We start from the raw sequence: 22028 nt of genomic DNA on the forward strand, positions 1-22028 counted from the left end.
GTAATGTATTTTTACTAATTTAGGTGCGCTTCATTTGGCCAGGTGCGTATGTAGCATATACGTGACGGATTCAACTGAACCAATAACTTTCGATGCGAAGCATAAATTTATGTGCAAAATATACTAAAATTGCAATAAATAGTAAATTTAAACCCATAATTTTAAAAATATAATGAGTTCAATGCTAAAAATCTTAAAAGCTGAACCCATAGAGTTTAAATCCTGAATTCGCCTCTGCATTTGACATTGCACCATGAAGTGTGAGTATAGTGGTAACCCCTTGCTCTGCTTCTGCTACAATTCTTTGCAGAAATTGTGAAAGTACTTTAACACCTTATACTATATGCACATTGTCATTCAACTCTTCAAGAATCTTCTTTAGTACTTCAGTGTTCATGTTGTAACTTATACATATAAGTGAGCTTGTGGTCTAAAGATTGCACAAAATATAGAAAACTTTTGACAGAATAGGCAGTAGCATGTTTAGTCATCTATCTGCTGTCCTAATGCAAGAAAATCTTTCAGCCAAATGATTTAACAATAACTTTGGAGCAACCAACTAAGAAGAAAAGGAAAAAAAAAGATCACTATTCATATTAAGAAGTATCATATAAACACTCAAGATTCATATTATTTCAGGAAAGCTTTTGGAAAATCATATATTGGATGAACCATTATTCAACATTATTCAACAGTATAGTCCGCTTTCACTTCCAACTGTGTGTATCCTGCTCTCTATTTACAGCCTGCGGGACCATGAAAGGATCAAATCAAAGATAAGATTTCAAGTCTCTTGCAATCCACAAACCATGTTTGATGGAACCGCTACGTCCATCATTTTTGGATATGACAAATTCAAATCTGCTAGAAAAAGTGCTCTAATTAGCAACTAAAGATAAAAAGCAATTGAGAGGGAAAAAGAAAAGAATTTGAATGGTTTACTCACTTTGCATGATGTTTTTGAATGTTTCCTGCAAACATTGTTGTTTTAGTAAACATGAGAAACAAGAGTTGAACAAGGTTTTCTTAGAAAAAGAAAGATAAATATACGACGCACAAGTATAGTTAGAACTTTATGTAACTACAGTCAGCTCAATGATGCAAATGTATATTAAGTAGATTCCTTTTCACCAACTTAGTCACAACTGTAACTACAGTCAGCAAGTTACCACACTCTTTAACCACAAAGGCAAAGCTTAGCATGAAACTAAAACTATAGCAAAAACTACTAGCAGAGAAGTACCTTATCTTTTGAAAGGCGTGGATTGTACAGCATCTCCTCCCCCACAGTGCTAACCTGAAAATGATTTGCACCAGTGTAAACAAGCCGAAATATGCAGCATTAGAAACAGCAAAAAGATGATAGGTGTATCCTTACGGTGAACCCCTTGTAGTCATGAGCAGGATATACCAATGTGTCTTTTGGCAATGTGAAAATCTGTTTTCACAAAGCAATGATGATCAGCAATAATACGGATAACAAAAGAACGGATTCAACATTACATTTATTTTACTTTTCTTTTACAGGTAATGACATGTATAGAAGGAACAGACTTTATGTCCTTGCCTGTGAATGAACAGAATCATATAATTTGTCCGAACTTCCACCCTGCAGTTAAAGTAGGAAAAATGAGTAAAAGTGGAACATATCTTAGTCCGAGTGTCTAAACGAAATACACTGGCAAGTTTAAGGGGCTGTCGATGTACTCCGTCTAATTTGATCTTGATTTAACCATGTAAATTGCACAACATTGAAGACCAGTTTATTGTAGATTGGGTAATCGAAGGACATCCCTGTCTCAAATTTTCAGCAAGAGATATTATAAAATCCAAAAAATAGTTATAAACATTGATATTTTCAATAGTTTTCTTTGCCTAATCTTTCCTTTCCTGGCCACGGCCGAGCATTAACTCCATCCCTCAGATAATATAAAATCCAAATATAATGTTTTCTGGCAACTACATTTTTCAAAAGTTTTCTTCACCTAATCATTCCTTTCCTGGTCCCAACGGAACATTGACCCTATCCCGCAAGAACATTCACGATCTTAGAGCATCATTTACCTTTTGTAAGCTAGAAACTGATCAAAATCCTAGTTATTTATAGAGCATTTAAATGAGCTGGAGGCTGGAGCGCACACACTCAATTTATTTTAGTCAAAGGTCCAGCAGAATTTAGCTAAAATGACATACTTCACCAAGAAGATATACCTGAAAGTCTGTTCGTCCACATCCCCGTATCAGAAGAGCATCACCAGTAAATGCCATCCTTGGCTGAAGCTGATTGGGTCCATCTCCTGTAACATAGGTGACACAGCCCAATGTATGACCAGGAGTTGCACGAACCTGTATTATAATGTATCAGGATGTAATTCAAAGATGGAAAGTAAATATCAGCCAGAAAATTGATCTACAGCCAAATATTCATTAAATTTTTGGTAGACATTCGTCTTGTACTCCCTCTGTCCTATTTTATTTGGTCCCATAGAACTGTTGAAGAATCTTAACAGCCACTAGGCTCACTAAATTGGAAAAATACTAAAACAGTTTCATCTTTTCTAAAATAGAATCACATGGTCAACTGATAGTATTGTTATGTGTTTGCAAGTCGCTTAGATGTTTATGACATGACATATGTTAGAATTGTACAAAATTTTCTTCCAACGGGAACTTCATAGAACCACTCAATTCATCGTTATGATTTTCGTCCTCTACAACATTTGAACAAAAATCTAAACTTATATATCCTTTATCTACACACTTATCACCAAAAGAAGTACTATAATCTTATATGCAAAAAACATATGTCTGCTGCATACCTCCAGAAAAATATCACCAAAATAGATTTTATCACCAGGTTCCACAAAAAGATCGGCTTTTGCATTACTTGCTTTAGAAATGATTGATTTCACATCAGGCACCTTAGTCTGCAACAATGAAAACAATAATGAAGCACTAGAAAACAGCGCGGGGTGATAACAGTATCAAGAAGAAATTGTTGTTAATCAGTTATCATATTCATAGAAAATAAATCGGACCTTAATCAAGCCAGTGCCAGTAACATGATCGGCATGTACATGTGTGTTTATAGCATATACAAGCTTCAAACCTAATTCTTTAACAAGTGCAAGATCACGATCCACTGTTTTGTCCACCGGGTCAATCAGCTGCAGTTGGATTATTTACATCAGTTAATTCTGAATTGCTAAATTTAACACAAGGCACCATGCAGAAAATGAGAGGTAAGCTACAAAATCTAAAATGAAGAAATCAACGATTCGTTATTCCTCAATTCTTTAACTGCTTCAGAAGTTGGTGAATAAATCTAATTGTAGAAAATTTAAAGAAAAATGGATCCAGAGCTCGATGATGCATTTACTGCCGGTACTCATCTTGAAAGAAGATTCAAGTTGCCGGTGGATAAGCTCCACCATCTATTCTGTCTTACTTTGAAGTGAATCCAAAAATGAGCAAATTAAGTACTATCTTGGCTAATCCTGATGTAAACTAGTATAAATACTAAAATAGTAGTTAGTTATCTCCCCCTTCGTCTGGTCTCGAGCAAGTGAATACATAGTTATTTACATCAATAGGGGACATCTGCTTAGCATTATCGGTTATTAAAGAATGGACCACAGAATACAGAGTGCAGGCATGGCTCACTTATAATCGACTCATAACTTCAAAGTTTCTCCGCTAAATAGTGTTGCTCTTTCTCACAGTTGCCTTCCTTCATTATCTTTTTAAACCAAAATCTAGACTTCATAAATACTGAGTATATGGCATTCACTTATTCCACAGAAAACACGTTTGAAATTACTAATACGTGAGATTCCAAATGTTTATCTAGCGATCAATATTATGGAAAAGAATATCCTTGTAACTTAGTTTCAAATGTCTTCGATTATGTTTCTTTTTATCCCCCCATACTGAGAGGGATCAATAACGGTTCCCTACTTAGCCACTTACCCCAATGTCATCAGAGGCGCATTGAGTATATAATCAATGGATTCAACTGAACCTGTATTTTCAACACATATAAATGTGAAAAAGCACTAAACATTGTTACCAATTCTAAACATATAAATTCAAAAGCGTAATAGGTTCAGATATAAGAAGTGAACGCATCAAATTTAAATCCTCGATCTGCCTCTGAATTTTATTGGAACCCGCAACTCATAGGTTGGACGTTGGAGGTGGAGGCGGGTTAGCATTGAGCCAAACTCATTCATTCCATTATATTTTTGCTACCGATTCCAATATTTTACTCGTATAGTTTCATACTAACATTAACATAGATTATAAAAGACAAAAGGAGTTGCAACCTTTCGTAAGAGCTCTTGCTATTACACATGTTGACCATTAGTGCAGCAAAGAATTAATTTTACTACCAGCAAACTAAACTTATCAAGGCATCCAAGTACAGAATCACTAGAATAAAAGACATAACTAATAAATAAAAATGTGCGCTCTATGGTAGGTTCAGTTTTTAGATGAGATGGTCACACTTCAACATTACATTAGAGCAGACAGAGGTCGTGTGTTCTGTTGGGATTTTAAGCTTGTGTAGTTTAAAGAGGGTGAATGAGAAATGGAGGGAAAATGAAATATTTGAGTTTCCCTTGGCAAAGGGACATTGTCCCATATCGGAGGAAGAAAAGGCTTTTGATGGGTATATATATAATTGCTCTTCTTTTAGCTCTTAAAGAGTTAAGAAGAAGGTAAGCCTCGCGCCGGCTTCGGTTTCGGCTTCGGCTTCGGATTTGGTCAAAGATTGATTGATTAATCTTTTTGGACAAAATTCCTTTCAATTATTTAATTAATTAATTAAATAATTAACGAAAAATTCAACCCGGAATAACCCATGACCCGGACCCGGTTCGGTCAGGCCCGTTTTCATTCCCGGATTATTTTAAATACATTTTCCCGCAATATTTCAAACAACCCTGTTCCAACAGCCATGGCTGTTTCTGAAAGGTTGCAAACCTTTTCAGAAACAATGCCAGCAACTCTATAAATAGAGTTTGAATCCCAGAATCTTTCCTTACGAAATTTTCTGAGCTGCTGCTTCTTCTTCTTCTTCTTCTTCTTCTTCTGCACAATAAATTCCAGTGTGTTTTACAGCCTTCGAGTGGCTCGTTGTTCACCGGCGTTTTGGTACCAACACTCCAGTGAGTTAAATCGTTTTATCCTGGGAGGATATATTCGAGCACCTCAGGTACTTGAGGGGAATAATTTCCTTAAGGACACACTGTGTATTCAGTGGGCTCGATTTATTCCTATACTGTTTTTTTTTTCCAGAATCTATTTCGTTAAACAAGTATTACTAACTTTCTGTTTTATTTTTTTCAGAAAGTTTAATTGTTTATTACAGCAATACGGAATTATAACATTCTTAAGGAAATTAATTTATTATATTCTGTATTTTGTTTGTGGAGATTAAAACTTGTGTGGTTTTCTACTCCTTCTGAATTTTACTATTCTGATTTGAAGATATAAAAAACTTCATCAGAGTATTGAAATTCATAAAACGATTTGAAGAACATAAAAATTTCATCGTTTTTCTGTGAAACAGTATATAAAAACTTTGATTTTATTTATTATACATACTGTTTTTGTTAATAACAGTATTGTTTACTGTTCTGATTTTGCCATTAATTGAATTCTTCTGTTGTTTATAGTGAGAAATGGCAATTGATAACGGAAATTCTTCTGCGACTATTACGGCAACGATGATAGCCTCGTCAAGCCGGACTGCTGTTCCACCGGCAGAGAAACCGGGGAAATTTCCGGAGTCAACTTCAAAGGATGGCAGCAAAGGGTGTTCTTCTGGTTTACCACACTTGGTATGTAGAAATTCACTAGTGAAGAACCTCCAGTGCCTGCTGCGGACATGCCGGACAATGAGAAATTCATGATTGTTGAGGCGTGGAAGCAGGCAGATTTTCTTTGCAAAGGCTATATCTTAAGCGCTTTAGAGTATGACTTGTACAATGTGTACAGTGCGATGAATACTTCGAAAGAATTATGGGACGCACTTGAGAAGAAGTACAAGACTGAAGATGCATGCTTGAAGAAGTTCGTGGTTGCCAAGTTTCTATACTATAAAATGATAGACAGTAAAACTGTTGGAACCCAAGTTCAGGAGCTTCAACTTATTTTTCATGACCTTATTGCTGAAGGTATGGCCGTGAATGAAGCATTTCAAGTGGCTGCAATTATTGAAAAATTGCCTCCTTCGTGGAGAGATTTCAAGAACTATCTTAAGCACAAGCGCAAAGAAATGAAGTTGGAAGATCTTGTGATTCGTCTCAAGATTGAGGAAGACAACAAAACAGCTGAGAAGAAGTCTCGTGGAAATTCAACGATCATGGGAGCTAATATCGTTGAGGAGACTGCTCCAAAAAGTAAGAAGAGAAAGAGGTCTTCTGGACAGACTAAGGAGCAGAACAAAAAGAAATTCAAGGGCAGCTACTACAATTGTGGAAAAATCGGTCACAAAGCCCCTGATTATCGTCTCCCGAAAAAGTATAAGAAGAAGGGACAGGCCAACATAGTGGAGAAGAATGATGACATTGATGATCTGTGTGCAATGCTTTCAGAATGCAACCTAGTTGGAAATCCGAAGGAGTGGTGGATTGACTCTGGAGCCACTCGACATGTTTGTGCTGTCAAGGAAGCATTTGCGACTTACTCTACTGCTGGTCCCGAAGAAGAGCTTTCCATGGGAAATACTGCAACAGCCAAGATTGAAGGTTATGGGAAGATATTCCTGAAGATGACTTCCGGCAAGGTGTTAACGCTCAACAAGGTTCTTCATGTTCCTACTATTAGGAAGAATTTAGTTTCTACTTCTTTGCTTGTTAATAATGGATTCAAATGTGTATTTGTTTCTGATAAAGTTGTTGTAAGCAAGAATGAAATGTATGTTGGAAAGGGCTACCTCACAGAGGGCCTCTTCAAACTAAATGTAATGGTTGTTGACAGTATGAATAAAATTGCAGCTTCTTCTTATTTATTGGAGTCAAATGATTTATGGCATATTCGTTTAGGACATGTCAATTACAAAACCTTGCGGAAGTTAATTAATTTAGAAGTGTTGCCTAAATTCGAGTGTAATAAATTAAAATGTCAAATATGTGTTGAGTCTAAGTTTGTAAAACATCCTTATAAGTCTATTGAAAGGAATTCAAATCCTTTAGACTTAATTTATACTGATATTTGTGATATGAAGTCGACACCATCTAAAGGTAAGAAAAAGTATTTTGTTACTTTTATTGACGACTGCACTCGATATTGTTATGTTTATTTGCTTAATAGTAAGGATGAAGCAATTGAAGCATTTAAGCAATACAAGAATGAAGTGGAGAATCAATTGAATAAAAAGATCAAAATGATTAGAAGTGATAGGGGTGGAGAATATGAATTTCCATTTGCAGAAATATGTTCGGAATATGGAATTATCCATCAAACTACTGCACCTTACACACCTCAATCCAATGGAATTGCGGAAAGGAAAAATCGGACATTAAAGGAAATGATGAATTCTTTATTAATAAGTTCCGGATTACCGCAGAGTTTGTGGGGCGAAGCTATCCTTACAGCTAACCGAATACTCAACAGAGTACCCCACAACAAAACGCAATCTATTCCATATGAAAAATGGAAAGGAAGAAAACCCAACTTGAAATATTTCAAAGTGTGGGGGTGTCTAGCAAATGTATAAGTTCCTTTACCTAAAAGGGTTAAAATCGGATCAAAAACTGTTGATTGCGTTTTCATTGGATATGCTACAAACAGTAAAGCATGTCAGTTTTTGGTTCATAAATCCGATAATCCCGAAATTCACGTTAATACGGTAATGGAATCAGATAATGCTGAATTCTTTGAAAGCATCTATCCGTATAAAACTGAATGTGAGTCGTTAAGTGAAAGACTTAAACGACCTCGGGAAGAACCAAAGGAAAATACTCCAAGTATAGAAGATCCAAGGCGTAGCAAACGTCAAAGAACATCTACTTCCTTTGGACTAGATTTTGTGACATTCTTGCTTGAAAATGAGCCTCAAACTTTTAAAGCAGCTATGTTATCTTCTGATTCAGCGTTTTGGAAAGAGGCAGTCAATAGTGAGATTCAATCAATTTTGGATAACCATACATGGGAATTGGTAGATCTTCCTCCGGGAAATAAGCCTTTAGGTTCGAAATGGATCTTTAAACGGAAAGTGAAAGCTGATGGCACTATTGACAAATATAAGGCAAGACTTGTTGTCAAAGGTTATAGACAAAAGGAAGGCCTTGATTACTTTGAAACTTACTCGCCAGTAACGAGGATAACATCTATTAGGGTGTTAGTGGCACTAGCAGCCGTGTATGGTCTTGAAATCCATCAAATGGATGTTAAAACAACTTTCTTAAATGGAGAATTAGAGGAAGAGATTTACATGGAACAACCTGAGAGTTTTGTGGGAACTGGTAAAGAAAAGAAAGTGTGCAAACTTGTTAAGTCACTTTATGGACTTAAACAAGCACCCAAACAATGGCATGCCAAATTTGACCAAACAATATTGGCAAGTGAGTTCAAAATCAACGAGTGCGACAAATGTGTTTACATTAAAAACACTCCAGGTCATGAAGTCATTGTTTGTTTATATGTTGATGACATGTTGATAATGAGTAAAAACATGGCAGATATAAATGCTACTAAGCGCATGTTGGCTAACAAATTCGATATGAAAGATTTAGGAGTTGCTGATGTGATCTTAGGAATCAAAATTCACAAGACTCCACAAGGTCTAGCATTATCATAGTCTCACTACATTGAAAAGGTACTTGACAAGTTCAAGTATTTGGATTTCAAAATTGCCAAGACTCCAATTGACGTGAGTTATGCACTTCAAAAGAATGAAGGTGAAAGTGACTCACAATTGGATTATGCAAGAGTATTGGGAAGTTTGATGTATATCATGAATTGTACACGACCAGATATAGCATGTGCTATTAGTAAACTGAGTCGGTTTACAAGTAATCCCAATCACATACATTGGATGGCAATGAAACGAGTTTTGGGGTATCTCAAACATACCCAAAATTACGCTTTGCATTATAACAAATATCCCTCCATGATCGAGGGATATAGTGATGCAAATTGGATCACTGGATCATCTGAAGTTAAATCCACGAGTGGATATGTTTTCACAATTGGGGGTGGAGCAGTGTCTTGAAAATCATCCAAACAAGTGTGCATCGCCCGTTCTACAATGGAATCTGAATTCATAGCTTTAGATAAGGCCGGTGAAGGAGCTGAATGGCTTCGAAATTTTTTGGAAGATATTCCATTTTGGCCCAAACCTTTGGCACCTATTTGTATACATTGTGATAGTCAAGCGGCAATAGGCAGGGCAGGGAGCGTTATGTATAACGGAAAATCTCGTCATATACGACGGAGACACAATACCGTTAGACAACTACTCTCTAGTGGTGTTATCACAATTGACTACATAAAGTCAAGAGATAACGTGTCAGATCCACTTACAAAAGGCCTATGTAGAGAGGCAGTTGAAAGATCATCAAAGGGAATGTGGTTAAGGTCTAGGACAAGTCATCATGACGGTAACTCTACCTAGCAGACTGGAGATCCCACGAGCTAGGTTCAAAGAGATCAAACAAAGTTATGAATGACGGTTCAACATTGTCAAATAACTCAACTCATTCTCGTGATGAAGACAATGTTCAGAAATCGAGGTAAAGCATTAAGGCTTTTTGATGATTCAACAAAGCTTAAAGGTTTTTTAATGATTTGCTAAGTCTGGCAGGATATGACCAGATAGTGTGTCTATAGGATTACACGTTTAGAAATCACCTATGTGAGTGTGAAGTGTAAGCCGCTTTAAGGGGAATGAAAGTAAAGGCCCATTCTCTAAGCACTCATGAAACCAGGCGGTGTTCATGGCCGAAACGAACACAACCGTGAGAACCATAGATGGTTAAGGATTGATTGTGTGACTTATGTTGTCTAGGTATACAACAAAGCTCGACGGTTCAAAGATATCAAATCTACCGATTGACCGAGTATATCCGATATAAGTTCACTATGAAAAGTTCAAAGGGAAACCTACTTATCCAGATGCAATTAATTCTTGCATGTAAAACACACATGCGTCCGTGCATTCCTTTATTTTATAGCCATTCCCCATTCATGTGGGGGATGGTTGGGATTTTAAGCTTGTGTAGCTTAAAGAGGGTGAATGAGAAATGGAGGGAAAATGAAATATTTGAGTTTCCCTTGGCAAAGGGACATTGTCCCATATCGGGGGAAGAAAAGGCTTTTGATGGGTATATATATAATTGCTCTTCTTTTAGCTCTTAAAGAGTTAAGAAGAAGGCAAGCCTCGCGCCGTCGTCGTCGTCGCTCGCTCGGCTCGGCTTCGGCTTCGGCTTCGGATTCGGTCAAAGATCGATTGATTGATTAATCTTTTTGGACAAAATTTCTTTCAATTATTTAATTAATTAATTAAATAATTAATGAAAAATTCAATAACCCATGACCCGCAAATATATTTTTTCCGCAATATTTCAAACACCCCTTTTCCAACAGCCATGGCTGTTTCTGAAAGGTTGCAAACCTTTTCAGAAACAATGCCAACAACTCTATAAATAGAGTTTGAATCCCAGAATCTTTCCTTACGAAATTTTCTGAGCTTCTTCTTCTTCTTCTTCTGCACAATAAATTCCAGTGTGTTTTACAGCCTTCGAGTGGCTCGCTGTTCACCAGCGTTTTGGTACCAACACTCCGGTGAGTTAAATCGTTCTATCCTGGGAGGATATATTCCAGCACCTCGGGTATTTGAGGGGAATAATTTCCTTAAGGACACACTGTGTATTCAGTGGGCTCGATTTATTCCTATACTATTTTTTTTCCAGAATCTATTTCGTTAAACAAGTATTACTAACTTTCTGTTTTGTTTTTTCAGAAAGTTTATTTGTTTATTACAGTAATACAGAATTATAACATGTTCAAGTCTCATATTCTCATTATCAAAAAGAATTTCCACGTATTTGGCTCATATATATATAAGAAAGAATCAAGTGCGTGTTCAAGATATAATCAAATAAATAAAAGTGTATTTTCTCTAACCATTTAAGATTTCACAAATACGCTAATCACAACCCACGAAAACCCCATCAACCAAGATTGTAAAGAGAAGTTCAATATGAATAAAAAAGCTGAGTTAAATAAATTTACCAGTGCTGGTTTTTCAGGATGCAAAGCATCAGCAAGAAGGTAAGTATAGGTAGATGACTCCTTCTCAAATAACTGACGAAAAAGTAGTTTAGAAGGCATGCTTTGTGCTGAAGACGACGTCGTGTAGGAACCCAGTTTTTGTGAAAATGTAAAAGGAAGAAAACTATGAGGTTTTGGCAAGAAAATAGAGAAGTAAGAAGAAGGTGATGATGTTGAGAAAAGAAAACAGCGGAAACTCAGCATCATTATTAAATGGTTATGATTGTATTTGTATAAAATGTCAAGATTTCAAAACCAAAGAAGAAGTTGTGACCAATTCCAATAGAATTTCCGATTGAGAATGATTTGCATTTGCATTAACGGGAGTCATACGTGCTTTACACGAAAGTTGATGCCTTTAACTTCTAAATCCACTTTCAATGGGCGTTGGCGGTAAAAGTGTCCACTTGTAAACTTCCCATATAGCGCACTATATGACCCAAGTGTCTAGAAGCTTTGCGCCTTAATTGATTTCTTTTTTAGTTATTTTCACGCATATAAAAAAATTTATCTTTTAGTATTAATTAGCAATAAAATTGATTATATTAATATTAATTTGTTCATTGGACAACTTTAAAAAATAGAAGTTAATTTCTTCAAAAAATCAAATATTATGGATAAAAAAAAGGGACATAAAATCAATTAAATCGGACCATAGAGAGTAAAGATTATCCTTTTAAGTTGCCTCCACGTTGAGATTACTATAACCAAAGACCCTTCTATCTCAAATAGATTTAAATAAAAAATTTGCTTTTCCTTTTTTTAATTTATTTCCTCAATAAAATTAATGGTCTAAAGTAACATTTCTTCATCATTGACTCAGCTACTACGTGCTAGCCCCATCATCAAAGGTATGTGATAACTTTAGTCACCAAAGTTTCAGCAATATATCTATAAAAAACATTCACGGTTAAAATAATATTTTTCTAAGTTGTTATCATCTAATGATCTCAATTCGTATATTATCTTTTTCTTTTTGTTTTGTAAACATATAGCTTCATCATTCACTCAGCTACTTACCTGCTAGCTCCCATCATCAGGGGCGGAGCTATAGTAGTGGGTGCGGGTTCGGACGAACCCAATAACTTTTTTGGGAACCCTGTATTTATATTGAAATATTTACTAAATCTATATAAATATATACTGCCGAACCCAGCAACAAAAGGGGTCTTGGTTCAATGATAAGGGTTGTGGGTTCGCTGGGAAAGATGGAGGTTCGATTCCCCCTGAGAGCAATGTTTTATTTTAAAATTTAGAACTCGAACACTTAAATTCCTAGCTCCGCCTCTGCCCATCATCAAAGGTATGTGATAACTTTACTCACCAAAGTTTCACCAATATATCTATAAATAACATTCACGATTAAAATAATATTTTTATAAGTTGTTATCATCTAATGATCTCAATTCGTACAATTATTTACAAGATGAATTTTACAGATTGAGATTATTAATTCTTTTTTCACTGTAATTGAGATTATTAGTTGATAAGAACTTATAAACATTATCTTAACCGTCAAAATTAACTTGATAGTACAAAAGTTCTGAACCTCTTAAAAATACTTTTGAGTAGAGATGTTGTAGAGAGTCTTATGTTATGTTCCTTAGATTTAGATTGATTCGTTGACTGTATAAAAAAAAGAGACAGCTAAGCACAACAAACTGCAGAATATGAGTCTGATTTAATAGTCGATATGGATTTTAAAAAATTATACTTTTGCTTAACTAACAATATTGTTTATCGAGATCATGATCTGATTTGACTAGTAAAAAATTGTATAGGTCTGAACATGTGGATAGAAACTAATAATTTTTCTCTTATCAAGATGCCATAATCAAATTAGTGTTTCTTTTTTCAGTTTTCCACCACTGTTGACTTAATTTGGAACATCTGTTAAATAACAATTGTTTTATTTTATTTTTTGAATTAAAGAACCCACAATAAAAATTTTTTGAAAAGAATTGTAAGTGTTTACCCTTAAAACGGATAACAATTAAATTTGTACGCGATTTAAAAAATATGTAATTTTATTTAACACAAATGATTAAAGAACAATAAATAATTGAATTAAAAGGAGATAAAACGATCAAACCAAATGTGACGAAGTAATTAAGCCCGACGTTAGATTCGAGTGCTAAAGATCGGTTGCAATCGAGTCTTCGGAATAGAGCTCGATTGCAACTAAATAGATGAACAACTACAGAACACATGACCAATTGTTCTAAGCCAAAAATAAACTTTATTGCTTTGATATGCGTACCAACAGTAACCCAAAAAATGAAAAGGTTCTCCCCTTTATATAGTAGGGGAGTTTTAACCCCAATACAAGTCTAAATAAGATTAAAAAAATTTCCTTCTTTTTCTCTCATGAAAACACGATCTACAACCAATATCGAGCGTGATCCGCACCGTAATATCCAGTTGATGGCAGATATTTCGGCTCTCAGTTTGTTTTCTTTAACAGTTTTTCCCTTTACCCTCGATTCTTCATATTGCTCGAGCTGGAATCTCTCTGGGTTCGGCCATGCTCGATTCTCGACATATCATCTATCTGCTCCTGGTTCTGATTTGCGGGCACCCTTGGCCTTACTCGAGCTAGTAACAAGTAACGTTGTTCCTCGATTCTTAGCAAAAAATCGTGGATAACTTTATTTTCGATTTTACCTGTACACAGATAGTCCCCTCACTTTTCGGAGAGTAGATTATAGGAGCGATGAGAAGTAACTAATTGACCCCGGTTCCTTCCTTCGCACACCATAAGCAAGTTGACAAACTGAAATGTCCCATCAGCCACGTCACTTTGATTTTGGACACGCGTCAGCCGCCGGTTGATCATCCTTGACAATTACTGTATGTGAAATGTCATGCATTCATTATTCCTTCCCTATAAAAGCTCCGGTTTCCTTTTTTCACTTTTTTACTTTCTGATTTCGAACTTCCTTGAGTTACCCTCAAGTTTTTCATATGTTCATCAATCCTTCAAATCTTCATAACTTGGTCCTCATATCTTCATATCTTCATATTTTATCTTCAAACCTTCATACCTTACTTTCAAATCTTCATACCAACTCTTCAAACCTTCATACTAAACCTTCAAACCTTCATATTTTCAGATAGAGATGGCTAAGACTTCGAAATCAGTACCCCAAAATACTGCATCCATGACTTCTTCCCCGACCACTGGCATCGAGGCAACACTTCCGGTATTAGCCCCGGGAGCCCCCTTACAGATTTCATTCCCGGAGGCTGCTCCATAGATAATGACTTTAAGGTCAAGAAAGTTTCCGCACAAGGAGACGGAGGTGAGGAAGCATAGAGATATATTTGCTCCATCACCGAGGAGACACTTAAAGTAGTCCCAGAGGTATGTAAATGAGAAGGCAAGGACATAGTCATTCCCAATCCCGACGAGGACATCACAACACATATATATGGATATCTAAGTGTTTACACGTATCATTTCACGTTCAGTCTGGTTGATACGGTGATCCTCGAGTTCTGCAAGAGGTACGAAATCTGCCTCGGGCAGATTCATCCGTCTTTTTGGATGATCGTGACCCTTCTCTATCACTTTGCTAAAAATACGGAGGAGCCCCGGTTCACGGTTGACCACCTACTCCGAGTTTACAGCCCCCGAATCTTCTGAGAGGGGTTAATCAAACTTGCCCGTCAGGCAAATAAAGCTCTCTCCTCATGTATAGACATGGATAGGGACAGAGGCTGGTAGGGGAGGTTTGTTCGGATATAGACCGAGGACCTCATTCCTTCCAAGTTCATGCCGTTCCCCGAGAAGTGGAACCCAAAACGTAAGTTTACTTCCTCTTATGTCATCAAAGTACTTCTTTGTATCTATTTTTCTTTCTCATTATTTGTTTCATTTGACATGTAGCTGTCGCCCAGGTCCCCAATGCGGTCCTGCATTTTAGGGAGTAGGTCGAGGGCATATGCAAGCAACTATCCTATCCCGAGCGTGAGTGCGTAAGCTCTCCAAAGGTAAGTGGGAGGCTCGTTCTCATGGTGAGTGCCCCTCTTTTTTGATTGAATCTTTCTTAGGGTCATTTTTTTATTATGTCATTGTTATGACTAAGTCTTCTTTTCATAGTATTGCCCAAGACCACAAAACTTTGGGAAATCATCGATGTTGTGGCCTCGGCCCTGTCTACAAAATCCTCCACTTCACAACAGCCCGTTGCCGATGCTGTTGTGAAGAAGGAGGAGAGAACGAAGAAGAAGAAAAGATCCCCTGACTCTTCGGATGCTCCTGCCGAAGCCAAGAAGAGGAAAAAGATTGTGCTCCAGGTAAGAAAAAGCACCAAAAAGGCTTTCGTTGCCCGGGTCCCGGATTTCGAGGCTCTTTACGGGCTCAAGGACTTTCTCGAGGACGACGATGACATGGAGTTTATCACTGATAAGCCGATTGATGCTGATCCCCAGAGTAGCCGTTCCTGAAGAAGACGCCATCATCCATATTCAAAAATCACCGCCTCGGCTGAAGTCCACTTTAAACGAAGCTCGGGCTGCCAAGGAGAAACCAACCGATGCGTCTCAGGCTGTGGATGATGCCCGTCGGCATGCTGGAGGATTACTCTAGCTTTGGACACCTGGAGATCCCAAAAAGAGTCGCGCAACCGGGAGCATGTGGGCCGAGTTCGAGCTCGAAGCTTGAGAAGTAGTTTTCGGCCCCGAGCATGGACCCTGAGCTAAAGAAGATGGTCATGTTCACGGTGCCAACGTATACCAGCATGTTGCTTGGGCCAGTTGGAGTGGCCAGCTATCTCCGTTCCTTGGTAACTAAGGAAGACCAAGTGAAGATGAACGAGGTAGATGGGCTAAGCCTCTTCAACAAGGCATAGCAGGCACTGAATCGGGTATACCTTCTTTCCTTTTCATATTAATAAGTTCATATTGCCTTAATAATTTCCTAACGATTTTTTTCTATATCTCAAGCCTCGGTGCTTTACCATGAAAGCTTTCACTGGTCCAGGTTAGATGTGAGTCACTTCGAGTTCGAGCTCAAGGAGCAGGTCCGGCAAACAGATATATACAAAGCTCTCTATGAGCAGAAGGATGAAGTCCTTAAGGACAAGGTCGACCGCTCTGACCTTCGAGTCGAACTGGAGAAAGCCTAAGAAGGCTTCGAAAGTGAAACAGGACCATGCCCTTCTGGTTGAACAGGTAAGAGTGATCAAGATTGTCACGACCCAAAATCTGACCATGGTCGTGATGGCGCCTATCGTGTTACAAGGCAAGCCTACTTCCTAAAATATTTCTACTAACCCGATTATAAGAATTTAATAAAACATTTCAACACTTGAATTTCTCATAACTAAATCAACTCTAAATATATTTTTAGAAATACGAAAACGAGCCCCAAACATCGGGGTGTCACTAAGTCATGAGCGTCTAAATCTATGAACTAAGAAATGAAACTGTCTAACTGTCAATACAATCCAAAAGAAGAAATGATAAAAGGCGTAACAAGGTCCTGCGGATGCTAGCAGCTACCTTGCAATCTCCACAAAATTCAACAATCATCGCGCTCTAACTCACCTGGATCTGCACATAAAGTGCAGGGTGTAGTATGAGTACAACCGACTCAGTAGTAACAGAAATAACTAAGGAACTGAGCAGAAGTGACGAGCTAAGTAAAACAGTCCAATTATTTATTTTCACAATTTAAAAATAAACAGAAATAAACAGGTAAATTTCATAAATCTGTAAATGCCACAAAGAAGTTTAACAGATAAATGCAGCAACAGTATAAATAAATACAACCTCACAGCAGTGCCACACTATCACTCATCACTCGCACTCAATACTCAATACTCAAAACACTCAACACTCTGCGCTCACTGGGGGTGTGTACAGACTCCGGAGGGGCTCCCAAAGCCCAAGCGCTAAGCACGGACAACTCACGTGCCATCATATCAATACCTGGATCCGCACGGTCAACTCACGTGCTACGCGGACAACTCACGCGCTATGGTATCAATACCTGGACCTGCACGGTCAACTCACGTGCTACGCGGACAACTCACGCGCTATGGTATTAATATCCTCACAACCAGGCCCTCTGCCTCACTCAATCAATATCAATACCTGGATCCGCACGGTCAACTCACGTGCTACGCGGACAACTCACGCGCTATGGTATCACTACCTGGACCCGCACGGTCAACTCACGTGCTACGCGGACAACTCACGCGCTATGGTATTAATATCCTCACAACCAGGCCCTCGGCCTCACTCAATCATGTACCTCACTAGCCTCATCATCACCAACAAATAAGGGAACACAACCCACATCAAGTACCACCACATTTTAGCAAATAATAGAGACTGAGGTAACATGTACAATATTTTCTCTGACTTAGTACCAATAATGTGAGCATGAATAAAGCCTAAGCATGATCTCTAACATGAAGGCAAATAAGTTCAACAACAAATAAACGCATAACCACAGATAATAGCCATTAGGCCTCACAACCTCACGGGACGGACCAAGTCTCAATCTCTCGCGGTGCACACTTACACGCTTGTCACCTAGCGTGGATATCACTTCCAAACAATCACGTGATGTCAAATCTCCAGGTTTATACCCTCAAAGCCAAAGTTAAAACTGTTACTTATCTAAACAGCGTAAAATCCTACTCCGGGATGCCCTCGTCTCTGGACTCGGTCTCCAAAAGCTCCAAATCTATTCATAATTAATTCAATATACTCAACACGAATCGTAGGAATTAATTCTATATGAATTTACTAATTTTTCGGATAAAAATTCGAAATTCACTTTAAAATTTGACAGTGGGGCCCACATATCAAATCTCGAAAAAACTTACGAAATCCGAACACCCATTCTGAGACAAGTCCAACCATACAAAAATTATCAAATTCCGACATCGGATTGACCTTCAAATCTTCATTTTACATTTTTGGAAGATTTTGTAAAAATCTGATTTTGCTTCCATAAATTCACGGATTCATGATATAAATGAGTATGGAATCATGAAATATAATCAATATAGGATAAGGAACACTTACCCCAATGTTTACCCGTGAAAATCGCCCAAAAATCGCCCAAACCGAGCTCCCCAACTCTATTTTTGTCAAAAATGGTCAAAAAACCCGTTTATAGAGTCTCTGGTGTTTTTGAGCGTCACAGGTAGCGTGGGGTGCTTCCTGTGGCGCAGTTTCCAGTACCCAAAAATTCCCAGCGCCAGGGCTAGCGCCCCACGCTACCCTGGGCGCTCGCGGCGACGGAAAATCTCCTCCGATACAGAAATGGGCATAACTCTCTCATACGATGTCTGAATTCGACGATTCTTTTTGCTATGGCTCCAAAATTTCAATACGGATCTATTGAAATCATAAAAAGTCAAATCCTAATTTGTTTACTCATAAGTCAACTTCCGTTTGACTTTTTCTAACTTAGCTTTCTAACTAAGAGACTAAGTGTTCATTTCACTTCGAGTTTCTTCCGGACCCGAACCAACTAACCCAACAAGTCATAAATCAATTGCAAGACATAAATTGAGCAGTAAATGTAGGAACGAGGTTATAATATTCAAAACGACTGGCCGGGTCGTTACAAAGATCGATAACGAGAGGTTAAATGCAAATGCTAACGCCGCAACCTCGCATGTCCAGGAGAAAATAACCTTGATCGACCAGCTTAGGTTCGAAATAGACGAGGTCAAGGCTTCAGCTGATGAGTTGAGGTGCAAAATGGACCGCCTGGCTCAGAGTGGGATGCCACCAAAGAGGACTTGGCGTCGACTAGAGTGCAACTCCGAGTGGCGAAAGAGAAGGCCGACAAATGGGCTCAGCTGAATGAGGAACTCCGGGCACAACTCATCTCAGTTGTGGCAGAGCGTGATGCTCTGAGCTTAGAGTACACTGCACTGAAGTCCAGACTGGAGATGGCTTCGAACGAGGTCTCGGAAGCCCATGACATGTTGGCCTAGTATAAAACTGATGTCGAGATAGCCTAAGCCCGTATTATAGCGAAGGCTGAGTACATGAAGTGGCTATCTTCGAGGGAGGCTCTCGAGAAGATTTATGCTCGGGGGGTCGACTTAGTGGCCGAGATGGAAAAGGATAAGAGGCTCAAAGCCGAGGCCAAAGTGAGGTACCAGCCCAAGGGTTCGGATAGCGAGCTGGGTTCTGATGAAGACTAGGCAGGAAATGCCTTAGCTTATTTTTGTCCTTTCTTGTATTTGTACGCTTTGTACTTTGGGAACGTTTTATCGTGCCTCTGTAAATACCTTTTGGTGAATATATATATATATATATATATATATATATATATATATATATATATATATATATGAAATTTCCATTCGGCTACATATTGTGTCCTTTAACTTTTCTGCATTTGCTTATGTTTAGGACTTAGGATATATAACTTGTGTATCAGACTGCCTTAGCATAAAATTTGACATTACTTAAACTGTTTAACTTCCAAAGCTGGATAGGGCCTGGGTCAAGTAACGACTCAGAGTTGCTTTGATCTCGGAGGATCCGGTAAAAAGTAAAATAAAGTCTTTATTAAAACATTCGAATGATTTATCCGGACATAGTTAATCTTTGGCGAATGTAGCTCTTTTCATGACCGTAATTCGATATCGATTGACTTGATCAGATCAGACATAATCTTTTATGGATTTTACAATATGTAAGGACCTTACTTTTTACATGCACGAACTCAGACGTCTCCGTGTTGTTTATACATCGTGATCGAAGCTCCAATGACTTCATATCTTAAGTTGGCCGTGGCCTTTCATATTTAGGACTTGCCTTGTAGGCTCGATGACCTCAGGATTTAGTAGCCTAATTTTCCCGATCTTACTGTCATGCATCAGTCTCTGGTTCAGGGTGACCCGTATGATTATGGGTCTTTAGATGATTGTGCACGGTCTCGTGGACTCTTACTGTCTTTGGTTTCATGTCTCCGGTTAAGGATGGCCCGAAGGCTTAGAAGGTTTAGAATCTAATATTTATTCTAAGTGACACAAAGATAACATTGCCTATGTAATGTGAATTTTCTCACTTTATTACTTCAAATGTAGTGTAAATATTTGAAGATACAAATACTATCCGCCATGGCGAGAACGAACTATCTCGGCACGATTCACTTGATCGTTTGGCCCTTACAACGAATTCTACTATTCAAGCCTTGACTTTTGATGTCGAGTAGAGTTGTCTTCGAAATTTCTAAACTTAAATATTCGGTTCTTGACTCAGGGTATGACAGTCCCCTAGTATTCGAGGTCGAATTTTGAGGGCTCTAGTACTATTGATCCGACACAGGTAGTCCCCAGTCCCCGATCCTAGACCAGTCTTCAAAACTAGAGTAACACGCTTACTGTTGCCTCATTAAAAACCTTGCCATAAAACCTACTTCAGAAAAAACCGATCGAAGGGAAAAAGAGTACAGCACGTGCTTTCAGACCTAATTCTTGGACTTGACATCGATTGTGTACCTGCACGGGTTAGTTCAAAGGATAATAAACCTTAAAGTAATTTAGGTATTCATGCCTCAACAGTAGTACCGCTTCAAGTGTGCCACATTCCAGTTGTTTTGCAATTGTATGCCATTTTCGGCCTCAAGATAGTACGGGCCTTTTCCAATTTTACGGATGACTCTGTACGGTCCTTCCCAGTTCGGGCCTAGTTTCCTGTCCTTCGGGTTCTTGGTATGTAGTGTGACTTTCCTCAATACCAAGTCCCCGACTTGTAAGTGTAGAAGGTTTGCCCTTCGGTTGTAGTATCTTCCCATTCGCTGCTTTTGAGCTGCTAACCGGACCATGGCAGCTTCTCGCCATTTGTCTGCTAAAATTAGACTTATGGCCGTGACCTCGTTGTTCGATATCTTCGTAGCATATCATAACCTAAATCTTGGTTCCCTCACTTCTACCGGTGCATATCATCATTAGATATCTTCATATCATATCGTCATTCGATGTCTTTGTAGCATATTGACCTTGCTGCTGATGAATTATCTCCCAATATCACACATGATTTCGATCGGTATCCTGAACCGGTATATTATATGATCCCAGATGAAATTTATAACCTCTTTTTCTCTAACTTTCTAAAATGCATGTGCTTCAACCCACTTGGAAAAGTAACCGGTCATGAGCGAGATGTATTGGGTCTTACCGGGTGCCCATGGTAAAGGACCTATGATGTCTATTCACCACTTCATGAACGGCCATAGAGAAAGGACCGGGTGAAGCTGCTCCCTCGGTTGGTAAATTATTGGGGCATGCCTTTGGCATTCGTCGCATTTTTGAACAAAGTCCTTTGCACCCTTCTCCATTTCATTCTAATAGTACCCGACCCTGATCAATTTTCGAACCAACGATTCCGCTCCCGAATGGTTCCCGCAAATCCCCTCATGAAATTCTCTCATCACGTAATAGGTCTCCCCAGGCCCTAAGCATCTTGCTAACGGTCCAAAAAACAAACTTCAGTACAATTGGCCTTCAACTAAGCAAAACCTGGAAGCTTTAGTTCGAAGGGCCCTTAATTCTTTAGGATCCGATGGAAGTTTCCCCTTCTGAAGGTAGTCCACATATTTGTTACTCCAATCCCAAGTGAAACTCGTTGCGTTTACCTCGGCATGGCCAACCTATATAACTGAGCTCGTCAATTGTACTACCATTCCGTAGTTGAATTCATCTGAGTCTACTGATGATCCTAAATTATTCAACACATCGGCTTCGCTGTTTTGATCTCGAGGC

The 22028-nt window shown here is 38.4% G+C and overlaps 1 protein-coding gene across 1 annotated transcript; it reads right to left on the bottom strand.

The window, feature by feature from the left end:
- Positions 1 to 560: 560 nt before the first annotated feature.
- On the bottom strand, positions 561 to 11646 carry LOC107771480 (persulfide dioxygenase ETHE1 homolog, mitochondrial). Its single transcript, XM_016590843.2, has 9 exons — positions 11245 to 11646; positions 3039 to 3167; positions 2820 to 2927; positions 2212 to 2346; positions 1568 to 1609; positions 1379 to 1438; positions 1244 to 1297; positions 947 to 971; positions 561 to 861 (listed from the first exon to the last, which is right to left on the bottom strand). The coding sequence occupies exons 1-9, from the start codon at positions 11488 to 11490 to the stop codon at positions 785 to 787; spliced, it is 876 nt and encodes a 291-aa protein (XP_016446329.2). The 5' UTR covers positions 11491 to 11646; the 3' UTR covers positions 561 to 784.
- Between the last annotated feature and the right edge of the window lie 10382 nt (positions 11647 to 22028).

The sequence above is a fragment of the Nicotiana tabacum genome, chromosome 21 (genome assembly GCF_000715075.1).
Source record: "Nicotiana tabacum cultivar K326 chromosome 21, ASM71507v2, whole genome shotgun sequence".
Taxonomy (NCBI): Eukaryota; Viridiplantae; Streptophyta; class Magnoliopsida; order Solanales; family Solanaceae; genus Nicotiana; species Nicotiana tabacum.

What these genes read in the sequence shown, in the direction of transcription:
- LOC107771480 (XM_016590843.2), bottom strand. Translation starts at nt 11,490, where the DNA reads ATGATGCTGAGTTTCCGCTGTTTTCTTTTCTCAACATCATCACCTTCT. An exon ending in CACGCCTTTCAAAAGATAAG is followed by an intron (nt 972 to 1,243) that starts GTACTTCTCTGC and finishes CAATGTTTGCAG; the next exon opens with GAAACATTCAAAAACATCAT. An exon ending in ATTCAAAAACATCATGCAAA is followed by an intron (nt 862 to 946) that starts GTGAGTAAACCA and finishes TTTTTCTAGCAG; the next exon opens with ATTTGAATTTGTCATATCCA.